The sequence below is a fragment of the Gossypium raimondii genome, chromosome 5 (genome assembly GCF_025698545.1).
Source record: "Gossypium raimondii isolate GPD5lz chromosome 5, ASM2569854v1, whole genome shotgun sequence".
In the NCBI taxonomy this organism is placed as follows: domain Eukaryota; kingdom Viridiplantae; phylum Streptophyta; class Magnoliopsida; order Malvales; family Malvaceae; genus Gossypium; species Gossypium raimondii.
In genome coordinates, this window is record NC_068569.1 from 35,715,556 (window position 1) to 35,729,736 (window position 14,181).

At 29.6% G+C, this 14,181-nt stretch overlaps 1 protein-coding gene across 1 annotated transcript; it reads left to right on the top strand.

Moving 5' to 3' along the window:
* Positions 1–676: 676 nt before the first annotated feature.
* On the top strand, positions 677–1,674 carry LOC128041045 (pectate lyase-like). The gene is made up of 4 exons (XM_052630350.1): positions 677–765; positions 822–1,053; positions 1,107–1,340; positions 1,450–1,674. The coding sequence occupies exons 1-4, from the start codon at positions 677–679 to the stop codon at positions 1,672–1,674; spliced, it is 780 nt and encodes a 259-aa protein (XP_052486310.1).
* The last annotated feature ends 12,507 nt before the right edge of the window (positions 1,675–14,181 follow it).

A 14,181-nucleotide genomic window follows, 5' to 3' on the forward strand; every position in this document is an offset into this window, starting at 1 on the left:
ACTCTCATGCAAGTGGATAGTTTTATTGTAAATAGTAAAATAAATTAATTTGATTTGTTTAAGTATTCAGAAAATTTTTAATGTTCCCGATTTGGACCCGAACCGTTTTTGTTACATTTTTTAGGGTCTCGAGGGCCCTTTTTAGGGACATATTGATTGGACATGAGCGAATTATTTTTAAAAGAAAATTTTTATGCTCCGAACTAGTAAGTTAAGTTAAGTAACGCCTCGTGCTCGACTCTGGCAACAGTCTCGGGTAAGGGGTGTTACAACTCGAATATCAATGTATTAAATTTAAAAATATGGAGCGAAAGATTTGAGAGTTAGGGTAGATGGTGATCCTTCAAAAGCCGAATATTGGCTATTAGACACAAAGAGAGTTTTTGCAGAAATTTTATGCACCCCTAAAGATTACTTGAGATGTGCGGTGTCCTTACTAAAAGACGAGGCATATCTATGGTGGGATACCTTGGGCATGATGGTATCGAATGATTCAATTAATTGGCATTTCTTCCAGAATGAATTCAAGAAAAAGTATGTTAGCCGGTTATTTATCAACTGGAAAAAGAAAGAACTTGTCAAATTAAAATAAGGAAACCGAACTATAGCTGAGTATGAACAAGAATTTGTGTAATTAAGCAAGTATGCTTGTAACATCATATCAACTGAGGAGGAAATGTGTATCATACTTGAAGATGGGTTGAACGATGAGATCTGGTTGGCTATAGTACTACCGGTGGAAAACAAGGAAGAAGTCCCTGTGAGGTTACCAACCACGTTGATAGTTGCTGGCGATGAGATCCTGACTGGGAAAAGAACAGGAAGAAGTTGTCCAACTGTGTCCCTGGATTTGCTCGTGGTACTACCGGTGGAAAGGCTGGTGAGTTTTACATGGTCACTAACCCTATTGATAATGCTACTGACCCCAAGCATAGAACTCTGCTTCATGCTATCACCCAACCTAGATCACTTTGGATCACTTTCAAAGGGTCTATGACCATCACGCTGGAATCGGACCTCATTGTAACAAGTGATAAGACCATTAATGCAAGGGTAGCAAACGTGGAAATTTGCAATGTGCTGGTATTACTGTCCAATTTATGAAGAACGTCATTATCCATGGCCTTCAAATCCATCACAATATTCCCGCCAAGGGTGGCAAGATCAAGGATGGTGAAAACCACCATAGGTTACGGGGTGCCAGCGACGAAGACGAGGTCTCTCTTTTCAAAGATACCAACATTTCTTTCGACCATCTTTCCCTTCACCATTGCACCGATGTCATTCAAGAATTCACTGCAGTTACCATTTCTAATTGCCATTTCACTGACGACAACGATGTAATCTTACTTTCCTTTCTATTTTAAACTAGGCACAATGAGGAATTTTTTGATAGAAAAAAATAGTACAATTGAAATGAAAAAAATTCTAGGTGATGTTGTTGAACAGCGTTATTACGATCGAAACGTGAAGATGCAGGTCAATGTTGGTTTGAACCACTTCGGTAAAGGATTGGTAGAGAGGATGCCTAGGTGCCGATTTAGTTTTATTCATGTCATCAACAATGACTACAATCACTGGTTCCTGTATGCCATTGGCAGTACCAGCCACCCTACAAATATCAGCCAGGGCAATAGGTATCTGCGTGAGACACCTTCGGGGCTATGGAGGTGACCTGTAGGGGACTCTGAAAGACAACACAGTGGAAGAATTGGAACTGGGTATCACAGGGTGACCACTTCGAGAACGGTGCCTTCTTTACACCATCTAGTAATCCAAGTGCCAGCAAGCAATTTGGCGCCAACAAAATGATGCCTTTCAAACCCGGTCAAATGGTCCTCGAACTCACAAAGTATGCCGAACCACTCAGCTACACAATTGGCTGTCCTTGTTAAAAACACTATTTTTATATGCATGTGTCCTCCCTTTTTTACTTACAACATTTCATACCCAAGCATAGTACATTTGGGATTTTTTTGAATGATCGTCACTAAATTTTTTATGAAATTCCACCACATTCTCTTCTTCTCTCCTACTAATACATAATTAGAATTTTTTTCACATGCGTATCTGTGGAAATCGTAAATTTAGAATATAAATATTTGTTTGAAAATAACATTTAATGAATAATGAAATATGTGGTTTGAAACAAATTAACAATAATAACATTGATTATCATGGTGGTTTCATCGATCTTAAGTTGGTGTGGGCACCAGATCAGTCAAATACATTAATCTAACATATCTAGTATATACATTCTATTGCACGGTTTTGTTGGATTTGTGGAAACCTTCAGGCTTAAGTGAGTTTAGAATCCGCTATGTGTCACCAATCATTTCATGACAGGTATGGAAATTAATGAAAGTAAATATTTTGTTAGAATTAAAGTTGTATAATTAATTAAAGATTTTCACAATCTTGAGACCATTTAGATTTTATAAATTTTGTATGTCCCAACTTACATATTTGGGTACTCAGTCATTTTCAAAACACATCAAATCGAGAAAGAGAGAAAGAAGAATCATAAGTGTTCCTCATATAGTAATATTCCTATTAATGTAATTGCAATGGTGATTCCTCTCGGTGTTCTTACATCACCATGGATTAAGTTGATTTTTTACTACAACATATAATGGAGACATCAATTATACTTTTAAGGTGGTGTATGAGTTTGATTTCTTTAAGGCTCAGTAAGGGTCGAGGAGCCGTCCAAGGGCCCTAATACTTTTAAAAGATCTTTTTAAAGAAGTTCACTTGATAGGTTTGAGCTCCCACAAATGACGTTGCTTTTACCGGTATAGAGTCAAACACTGAAGTAAAAAAACTTGCAAAGCCGAGAGGACATAGGACTAATAATTCGACATCTATGTTTTGAGTTGATCCTTAGTTGAAGCGTGGTATCAACTTATTGAAGGGCTTAAATAATTGTATAGATGTTTATAATTGATGTAGGTAATAAAGTATGCGTGAAAAATTGAAATTCATAAAAGAATATTAATGTTTTGGAACAGTATGAAATTTAAGCTTTTACTAAACTAATAATTGATGTGGATTCAAATCCCTACAACAACATATTGTATATTCTTTTAAAATAATAAGAACTAAAATAGCCTTTAATAATATAACTTATTTTAAACATGAAAGAAAAATATTTCGAATTTCCGTAATAGGGTCGGTGCCTAATCGACTCATGTCACCGAATTAGTTAAGGACTTCTATAAAAGTTAGTGTAGATTGTAACGATAATGAAATATGCATTAAAAAGCACCATAGAGGTTCAATTTTCCCATGAATCTCAGTACTCTTTTAGACTTTTAAAATTTGAATACTTAGTACTTTTATAGTCGAAGGTAAAAGTAAAAAGTTAGAGTCCAATTCATATCAAATATTCAGAATTAAGAGAAATCAATGAACTTCCTTACCAATTGAAATTTTATTTTTTAAATTAGCCAAGTGGAAGGACTAAAATCTTGAAATTGAAAGCAGAGAGGTTTCATTTGGAAATGTTGAAGAGTAAAAGGATTGGAGGATAATTAGAGAATTTTTTTTTTGTAATTTCTGAAATTAGACGTTTAGAATGGCATAAAAAATGCAAGAAAACCTCACCTGTTTCTATCCAAAAAAAAAAAGAAAACAAAACCCAAACATTTTTTACGCACTTGCAACACTAGTAGCCAAGTGTGTTTTTGTAAATTTGGCAATTTTAATGAATCCCGGTGTACTATAAAAAGAGACATAATGATGGTGTTCCAAGAAAATTAAGCTCGAGTTCAAGTTTTTGGTGCCGTAGCTTGTCTCTTAGTTTCATAGAATTATCAATAAGTATTAATACATTGAATAAAATAGTTGATTTAACAATATTGTATAATGTGTAGTAATATTTAAACTATATTAGTCTTAAGTAATTCCATTAGCATATATAGATTCTATAAATTTAAGGCAGTCAAGAAAAAAAGACTGTTTAATTAAATTGAAGTTAAGATGATCCATAGTGACTTATAATGAATTAAATATGTTTATGAAAATATAATGGATGACATAATAAGTTGCGTAAAAATCTAAATTTTATAAGATGCATGAATTTATGGTTAATATTTAAATAATTATTTGTTCAAGCAAATTATGGTTTATAGATTAAAATACCATATGTTAAATCTCATAAGAACATATTTAATTAAAGAAAATATCATAATAATAATTTCTAATGTAAGACGGTTATTAAACTGTTTATAGATTATAATGTACAATTATAGATTTAAATCCAATTGTAATCACATAATATTACTTTAAACAAGATTAATATTAATAATTACTTATTAAATCTAAAATTTATAATTTATAATATTATCTTACAATATAAATCAATACAATTGATTTTAAAATAAAAAATGAAATGAACAAGGTTTAAATTAAAGGAAGGATTAATTAAATTTGAAATATGATTATATTAGAATGTATATATAGTTAATATCTTAGAATATTTAATATTCAATAACATTTTAACAAAAAAATAACATTTTATGAAAAAAAAATTCATTTTGTAATAAGAATGTGATATTAAGATTTTAATCTTTGAGCTTAAATATTGGTCGATAATCTTTCCAGAAATTTATCCAAGTTTTTTAGCATCTTAAAATAGTTCAAGGTCTTTGTATTAAATTCATAGGATTTCTTAATAATCACTGGTTCAATGCTTATGATCATGCATCTTTGAAGACCGAATTGGCCTATCAAGAACCTATCACATGACCAACCCGGAGGGTCATTAAATGACACTCCTGGATTAGTTTTCCAAAGGTTGGGAAACCTAAAGTCCGATTGAGAATACTCGACGTTGTTAAACGGAAGAGTGATCGATGGAAAAGGCCGGAAAGTTGCATTGCTGACTTTGCGTGATCACCGAAAGAAGTGAGTTTAGTGGCCCGATTACCAATGTACTACCCAATGCGACTGCGATTTGTCAATAGACCACTTAGATCATTCAATCGATTGACCATCAACGTGAAAGGAGTTGTTACAAGTATGCCATTGTCGAGACATATGTCGAAATTGAATGTCTGGTATCAAGTCCATTGAATATCTAAAGCTCATAATCATAAACCACGGTGCAGCATTGAAAGAATGGTGAACCATGGTTCGGTGCAATACGAATGGTTCATCTTTCAAGCAACCAACTTGTTGACCTACATGTCCTTACATGAATGCCTTTTTCGTTCAAGACAATGTCTTGTTTCTACCCCTTACCACAACGATGTACCTTTCATTTCTATTAATTTAGATATTCACATTAAAGATTTTGATGAAGAACACTTTAATTTAAATAAAAAATTGGTGATGTTGTTTGACAATGGATACATTAAAATGAAGTTGCTTGATCGATTGGTAACTGTCTATGGTACATGAAATGTTCTGGTTCTGAATGCCTTGGACAGTGAGAATCCTGTGCCATTGTCAGTGCACATATGTCAAAGGTGCCAGAGCCTTAATAGCCCACAAATAGATGGAGGTTGGGTAGGTTGCCAGAGGTGCACAATTTACAAAGCCTACTAAATGCCAGGAAATGGTACACGAAATGCTTCAACCAGTCAACACAATATGGTCTTTAAAATCCCAAGATTTGGCCATTACAGAATGTGCCAAATGATGCATTTTCATCAATGCCTCTAAGATTATTTGTCCATCTTGACGCATAATGTAACAGTAGTTTTTAAACTATATATGATTTTTGTCATTATTTTCTCTATTTTACAAATATACATTTTTTTAAATATGAAAATTTTAACATTGTTTTTGATCATAAATTTTTTAACTTGTTTAATAGATAAAATAGACATTTTATATGGAATATAAATATTGTTAGAACAAATAGAATTTTAAAATATTAATGATATGATACTTATCGTTTAGAATTTGTTACGTAAATATAAATTGTCACAATCAATTTATCAAATATTATGATCTCAAGATATTTGGATTGAAACTCATTAGTGATTTAAATTTTAGCTTTATAAAATATTTTAGTATAATGTAAATATTTAGAATAATGTGTATGAATAAATTTAACATATGAAATTAAATAATTATTTAACTAATCCATGAACATTCAAAGTTAACTAATAAAATTAAAATTATGTAACAGTGTATCGATCATTAAGGTATAATTTGTATAAACTAATGATGAATGAAAATATGCTAAGATATTGTCAAATATAAGAATTCAAGTAAGACATAATAGTGGCATTCGCCATATATTTACGCATAATATCAATATTTGAAAACATTTATATTTTTGAACACAACTAAATTGATTTTTAAAACATTTAAATAGAATAAGTATGTAAAGGTTTGTAAGTGATGAATAATTGACTTGACAAATTGAAACGAAATATCAAAAGAAGTGTCAACATCTTTCGGAATTTAATCATAATTTTGGTAATCTTAAAGGGCTATTAATTCTAACTAAGTTGATGACTCGATATTGACTTTATAACTGAAGGGTTAACATTAACGAATGTGATTCATAATGTAAGACTAATAATGTTAGAATGTACAATTTAATATCATAAAATGTTGTGTTAAATCCAACTAATATTGAGTTCATTTAATAATGACATTTGATAAAAGTAAAATTATTAATCAACAATTAAATAATCATTAATACATAATTAATTGATTTTTGATCAACATGAGGTAATCTAATTAGTATAGAGGTCTGAACACGTTGTGCACCAAATTGGAATGGATTTTTCAATGGGTCAATTACCGTTACAATGTCTAACCTTCAAGATACATTCTTTTATTAAAAAGGACAATAGAATTGATTGACCAGTCAATTGATTTATAATTATCAAAGAGGTCAAAATCCTCGGTCTTCAAGTTGACTGTTTCCTTTATAGGTTGGAATCAATGGATGTATCTCATTCATTAACATGGTGATCAATCAGTAGTATGCAGTTCTGCTTGTAGAACAAGCAAATCTTGACACAGTATTTCACTATAAATTGGGACCATGAGACCATTAATCCTAGTTCAATCAACCACCAATCATGACATGCTCCTGCACCAAGTTTCAAGCAAGTCTTGTCTATCATGGCCATGATTTGATGTACTTTAGATTGTAATTACATTACAAAAAGAATAATTGATTCCAGACGGAGTATGATTGAGTATCAATTAGATGTAGATTGTCTATTCCGTTTGTTGAACCACCAATTTTCACATAACTAAGGTCCTTGATTGACATTAAATTAGACAAGTGTAACATATTACATGTGAATTTATCGGTTATGCATTGGAGATCACAACCCTAAATTCAGATGCAATAATCATTGGGGCCAAACACTGGAGATTAAGAATCAGTGGAAGTTCACTGAACGGTGACTTGTTACGACCGTCTTTTCATGTCAAGAATTGACTAAAATGCTTCCTGCATGGTTACGAAAGTTAGTCATTTGACTTGACAATATGCATAGTAATTTAGAAACTTCTAAAATGTACGATTTGTTCTATAATTTGTACTGTGTTACATCAATTTTTGTAAATCATCATTTTATAAGTAGTACATGACCTATATTTTTTCCGTAATGGATCAATACAATTTCTGATATATTGATCAATCTAAAGTTTGACCAAAAATTATTGGATCACTACTTCAAAGGTGTTTCAATTTTACAATCAGTGACGAGGAATCATTTACAATATCTAAACTATGCAGTCAAAATTGCAATTTATAATACTTTGATAAACTGTTCTATTTTAATGAATGTTCACATACTTATTTCATGAAATTATAAATAATTGGTTGCAATATAATAATTAATAACATATCTTGCTAATGATTATGCATAATTTATTTTCATATCGCACACATTTCAATAAGTATAATTAGAAATGCCGTTCTACATATAGTTATATTTTAAATAAGAAATAATTATCTAATTTATCAATGGTGAACAAATCATGACAAATTTGTTAAATCTACATTTTATTGTTAACTAGTAGAATTTTATGATCAAAATCACAGTCAAGATTTGAATAAAAAAACTAGAATAATTAAAATTTGCAATAAGTAATTTATATACGATCAAATTTGGTCCATTCTGTTACATATGTAAAATGTAATCTAAATTGAATAAACAGATTTTAATCGTAATGAATATAAATGTTAATTGAAAGTTTAAGTATATTATTTAAAGAACATTAAATTTAGAATATTTTATCAAGTATAGTTAATTAAAAAATATTTCTATGCAAAAAGATCTAAATAAGTGAACTTAATTAAGCAATAAGTTTATTGGTATTAATTGGTTTCGATAGGATGTACCATAGCTTAAAATCTGTCACATATTTTATTGTGATAAAGCTTATTACATAATTAAATCAATGTTCATGAAATTAAGCTGTATCATAATTAATTGAACTATGTATTCACTTATATAATTATTCTATTAGTTCAATATTAATTTAAAGTATATTTGAATTATCTAATAATTAAGTTCGATAAGGACTATCGAACAAAAAACCAATTTCTCATACCGAGAAGTTCCGCATTAAATTACCATTTTAAGGCATGTATTCATAATCAAAGTTGGAATATAGCTGGTTCAAATTGAGTGCACTGTAAGGACTTGGTACATCTTGAAAGGATGCTTATACTTAAAATATAGTATCAATGGATTTATCTATGAATAGAATTCTTGTCACAATATCAAATTGCATATAACAACAGAGTCATTATCAATGTAAAGTATGAAAGGCATTGCAGAATGTGAACATTATTTTGAAAGTAATTCAGCTGAAATATCCTAATTACAATGACAAGTTAATCCATAGTTTGAAGTAGAAACATTCTTAGATAGCATTGCGTAATGAACTTTAATTCGGTCATTTGCTTAAATTTCTTACCTTAAGCAACGATATCATTGTTCTACCCTTATTCAAACACACAATGACACAAATTGATTATGAACAAATGGGAATGTGTTTAAATATATTGACATATTCAAATCTCGTTAATGTAAATTTAAGCATATAGGCGACCAAGTGGATTGTTGTCTTCTATCTAAATTGAAAAGTCAACTGGTTTGTATTACATATGGTTCAAATATCAAATTTTTCAACAGTGACCACTATGATTACGAAAAGGCCGGAGAGGTTGAGCACAACACCTCTTAACCATTAGTAAAGTTGGCATGGTTACAGTGTTCCACGAAAGCGTCCATTTACCATCATGAACCAATGCGAAGCTTGTATTCAATTCAAATCGGAAACGAATAAGATCTGACAATACAAATACGTGCAATCTTTTAGTCACATGAGTCCTCTTGCAAAATGACTTTAACTTGTCTTGTGAGCAATATTTATCCATATTTTTCGTAAATGTTATAATAACGTATATCTATTGACAATGATAAATATGCACAAGTTTCAGGATTGAATAAAGTTAATAATGTGGTTCAATAATTTGAAATAGAATGTGTGTTTCCGGGAAATCAGAATTGAACCATATTATAAATATATCCTTTTATAAAATTTGAGTACCTAAACATAATCCTTATGAAAATAATCAGTAAATTACTTTGACAATTTTCTAATTTATTCTATACATGACAATTTAGTTAAATTGACTTCAAATACGTATTGGAATTAATGTAAAAATTGATTAGAACTAAGATAGATCATTCCATTTTTTCTTCCAATTAAACTTTCCATTGTCTTAAAATATTATACAACATTATTTGTATAAACATGATAAATGGAAAGTGAACTGAATGATTATCATTGAATTACATCGAAGTGGTTACACCATCCAAGAACATACAATCATTTTTCTTAAATATAATGGAAACATAGAAATTTGCATTAATGTGTACAGCTTACAATGATAATTAATTCTTTTAATAGATATCTATTAGATTCTAATGATAAATTCATAAATCATTCTTACATCGTGACTAATAGATTAAAAATTTCAATCAAGAATAATTTAGTTAAAGTTATCATTTAAATTGATAAGAGAAAGTATTTAAATAGTAAAATATTAAATTATGGTATTTATAAGTATGGATAATCTCAAATATTATTAAACATAAAGAAATATCAATAGTTTAGATAAGTGGTCATTGAATTGTTTAAGGTTAGCATAAATTGATGACGTATGGATTTAAAAAAATAAAAGTAATTAATTAACTTTTACGAAATTCTAAAACTTGATTACATACAATGTAGAAATTAGATCAAATATAGTGAATATCTTTTAATGATTATTACGGTCTAATGAATTATAACTATGTTACAAATTTGATGATTATCACAATAGCTTTAATCAATTGTTTAAGTCATGTTTTGATTTTAAATAGGTTATTCCTATTATTGCGTGCAATCTTATTATTCAGTTATATATTCTAAAATATAAGAATATAGCATTAAATAAAACTAGTTCATCATTATGTTGAATCAGTCATTACGGAATATAACGTCCCAATCAAATCTAGATATGTATTGAAATACATTAATATCATTAAAACCAGTTTTATTTCACCATATAGGTCTACAATAATTAGGGTTCACAATTCAATGTAGTATTTTAAATAAGAATGAATGCTTATATTATTTACTGAATAGGTGAAAGTAATTGAAGCACGTCCAAGATTTATGAAAGAATAATGTATAAATCAAACGTATTCTTAATCCAACTTAGCATCAATCATGATAATGTAAATTAATATTTGAGTTACAATTGATTTATAATGGTATTTGGACTACAATCAAAGATAGTCTCAAATAAACATGTTTCGAATGAGATAAGTTGATTATAAACAATTTAGTAAAAATGAAAAGTATCTATTTGAGAAAATTCTTTACAATTTCTACATTTACTCAATTAGCAAATTCAAATCTTACATTTTTAATGTGAATTCAAGCGACTAGGTGTGTCTATAAATAGAAAGTTAATTTATGCCAATCATGGTTTATAAAAAGTTTCTTGAAGAGCTCTACAGTTACCAAGTCGTGTGTTTTTGTATGTTTAATTGTAAAAGTTGCATTGTCTCATATCTGAGTAATCTACTTCGTATCTCAGTCTAACCAAGGCTGCATTTATACCATTTCTATAGGAATTATGTACACATTGCTAAGTTATGATTATCAATTGTATGTATTGTACACTATGAAAACTAAGCCAATTGCATCGCATTCCATGGTGATTGGTGCAAAATGGAAGATTTTGAACTTCGAGAACCGCGTTTGCTCAAAATCATATTACGTCCCAACAGCATTGATTCAAGGCTGACCTAATTGGATATGATGTGACAATTGGTACTTCATTTGAGACCAGTCATTTCTTAATTTCGAATTTGCGATGCTCTAGGATCATCATAGCCATCTAATGCACTCAAGATATACATAAAAGTGCTTTAAATTCATAAAACACAGATAAATGGTTTAGTTTTGACAAATGAAACTTCACTGATTAATTCTACTATAAATCAGAGGTATGGAGTGACATCCTTGTTAATGAGTTGGAATTTGGCTTCTTACATTCTCATTAACTCTATCCATTATATGGCACAGATTTATAAAATTTCATGAGAATGTTCATAATGTTAGTGCCACTATTATACCATTAACTCTAAGAAAAATATACAATTTAAATTCTACATCCGGTGATCCAGTTGATCAAGTAACTTCGATGGACAAATTGTCTTGGGAAAATTCAACAAAGTTGTGCATGATTGGATCCTTGTTACAATATTCTAGCAAATATTACATGATCTTCGATCATTTAAGTACACCACATAGTTACAGGCATAATAGAAATTCGCAAAGTGACCTTATAGGATTCAAATCGCTCAATGATATCATTTTCAGCGTTAATTGTAAAAGATGTTGAAACTTTAATATTTAAATAGTATGTGTATAATGCTCAATGTCTTAACATTTAATCAGTTGTACAGTTTTAATATCAAATTTTTTAATTATTATTGTTCATACCTTTCATAAGATAATTAATTTTAATTAAGAACTTAATACATAATTAACATTTATCATATTGAAAATTTGTTATGAATTTTACATATATTCAGGTTAACTATTTCATGGTATTCAAAATAATAATAATATTAGATAATTGTAATTAAGTTTTATTTGGAAACTTAGTTTAAGTGCATTCACAATTTATGTATCTAATTAATTTTATGCATTAAATATGATCTAATTTTAAAATTACAATGCATTAGTTTATAATTGTTAAAATTCATTTAAATTGATGCAATAAAGAATTAGAATATCTGTGTTCTTATCAAATGGTCCCTGAACTCACAAAGTATGCCGGACCACTAAGCTGCACAATCGGCCGTCCTTGCTAAAAACGCTATTTTTATATGCATGTGTCCTGCCTTTTTTACGTACAATATTTGATACCCAAGCATAGTACATTTGGTATCTTTTCTGAATGATTGTCAGTAAATTTTCTTTTATGCGATCCCACCCTCTTCTCTTTTTCTCTCCTACTAATAGATAATCACAATTTTTTTCGCACGCGTAACTGTGGAAATCATAAATTTAGAACATAAATGTTTGTTTGAAAATAACATATAATGAATAATGAAATGTGTGGTTTGAAATAAAGTAACAATAATAACATTGATTATCATGGTGTTTTCATCAATCTTTAGTTGGTGTAGGCACCAAATCAATCAAATACATTAATCTAACATATCGTGTATATATATTCTATTGCAAGGTTTTTTTGGATTTGTGGAAACCATCAGTTTGAAGTGAGTTTAGAATTTGCTATGCGTCACCAATCATTTCATGACAGGAATGGAAATTAATGAAATAAAATATTTGGTTAGAACTAAAGTTGCGTAATTAATTAAAAATTTTAACAATCGCGGGACCATTTAGCTTCTAGAAATTTTGTATGTCCCAACTTACATATTCACGTACTTAGTCATTTGTCAAAACACATCAAAGTGAGAAAAGAAAGAAACAAGAATCATGAGCGTTCCTCATATAGTAATATTCGTAATAATGCAATTGCAACGGTGATTCCACTAGGTGTTCTTGCATCTCCAAGAACTAAATTGATTTCTTAGAACAACATTTATAATGGAGACATCAAGTATGTATTTAAGGTTGTGTATGAGTTAGATTTCTTTAAGACTCGGCTAGGGTCGGGGAGCTACCCAAGACATTACTGTTACCAATATAAAGTCAATTACCGAAGTAAAAAAACATGTAAAACCGAGAGGACATAGGATTAATAATTCGGCATCTATGTTTTGAGTTGCTCCATAGTTGACGCGTGGTATCAGCTTAGTAAGGGCTTAAATAATCGTATAAATATTTATAATTGATGGACATAATAAAGTATGTGTAACAAATTTGAAATTCATAAAAGAAAATCAATGTTTTGGTACAGTGTTAAATTTATGGTTTTACTAGCATAATAATTTATGTGGGTTCAAATCCCTTCGACAACATATTTTGTATTCTTTTAAAACAAAAAGAATTAAAATAACCTTCAATAATTTAACCTATTTTAAACATGAAAGGAAAGTATTTCTACTTTCCGTAATAGAGTCGATGCTCGATCGACTCGTGTCACCGAATTAGTTAAGGACTTCAATAAAAGTTAGTATAGATTGTAACAATAATCAAATATGCATTAAAAATCACCACAGAGGTTCAATATCCACATGAATCTCTGTACTCTTTTAGACTTTTAAAATTTGAATAAATACTACTTTTATATTCAAAGGTCCAAGTAATAAATTAGAGTCCAATTCATATCACATATTCAGATTTAAGAGAAATAAATAAACTCTCTCACCAATTGAACTTTTATTTTTTAAATCAACCAAGTGGAAGGATTAAAATCTTGAAATTGAAAGGAGAGAGGTTTCATCTAGAAATGTTGAAGAGTAAAGGGATTGGAGGATAATTAGAGAATTTTTTTTTTGTAATTTTCGAAATTAGACGTTTAGAATGGTCTAAAAAATGCAAGAAAACCTCAACTGTTTCTATCCAAAAAAAAACAAAATCCAACCATTTTTTACGCACTTGAAACACTAGTAGCCAAGTGTGTTTTGTAAATTTGGTAATTTTCATGACTTCCAGTGTACTATAAATAGTGACATACTGATGGTGTCCCAAGCAAATCAAGCTCGAGTTCAAGTT

Excerpts from the sequence above, each read along its gene's own strand:
- LOC128041045 (XM_052630350.1), top strand. The coding sequence starts at position 677 with ATGTGTATCATACTTGAAGATGGGTTGAACGATGAGATCTGGTTGGCT. Across the intron at positions 766-821 it reads AAGGAAGAAGTCCCTGTGAG|GAAGAAGTTGTCCAACTGTG; the intron begins GTTACCAACCAC and ends GGAAAAGAACAG. Across the intron at positions 1,054-1,106 it reads ATAAGACCATTAATGCAAGG|AACGTCATTATCCATGGCCT; the intron begins GTAGCAAACGTG and ends CAATTTATGAAG.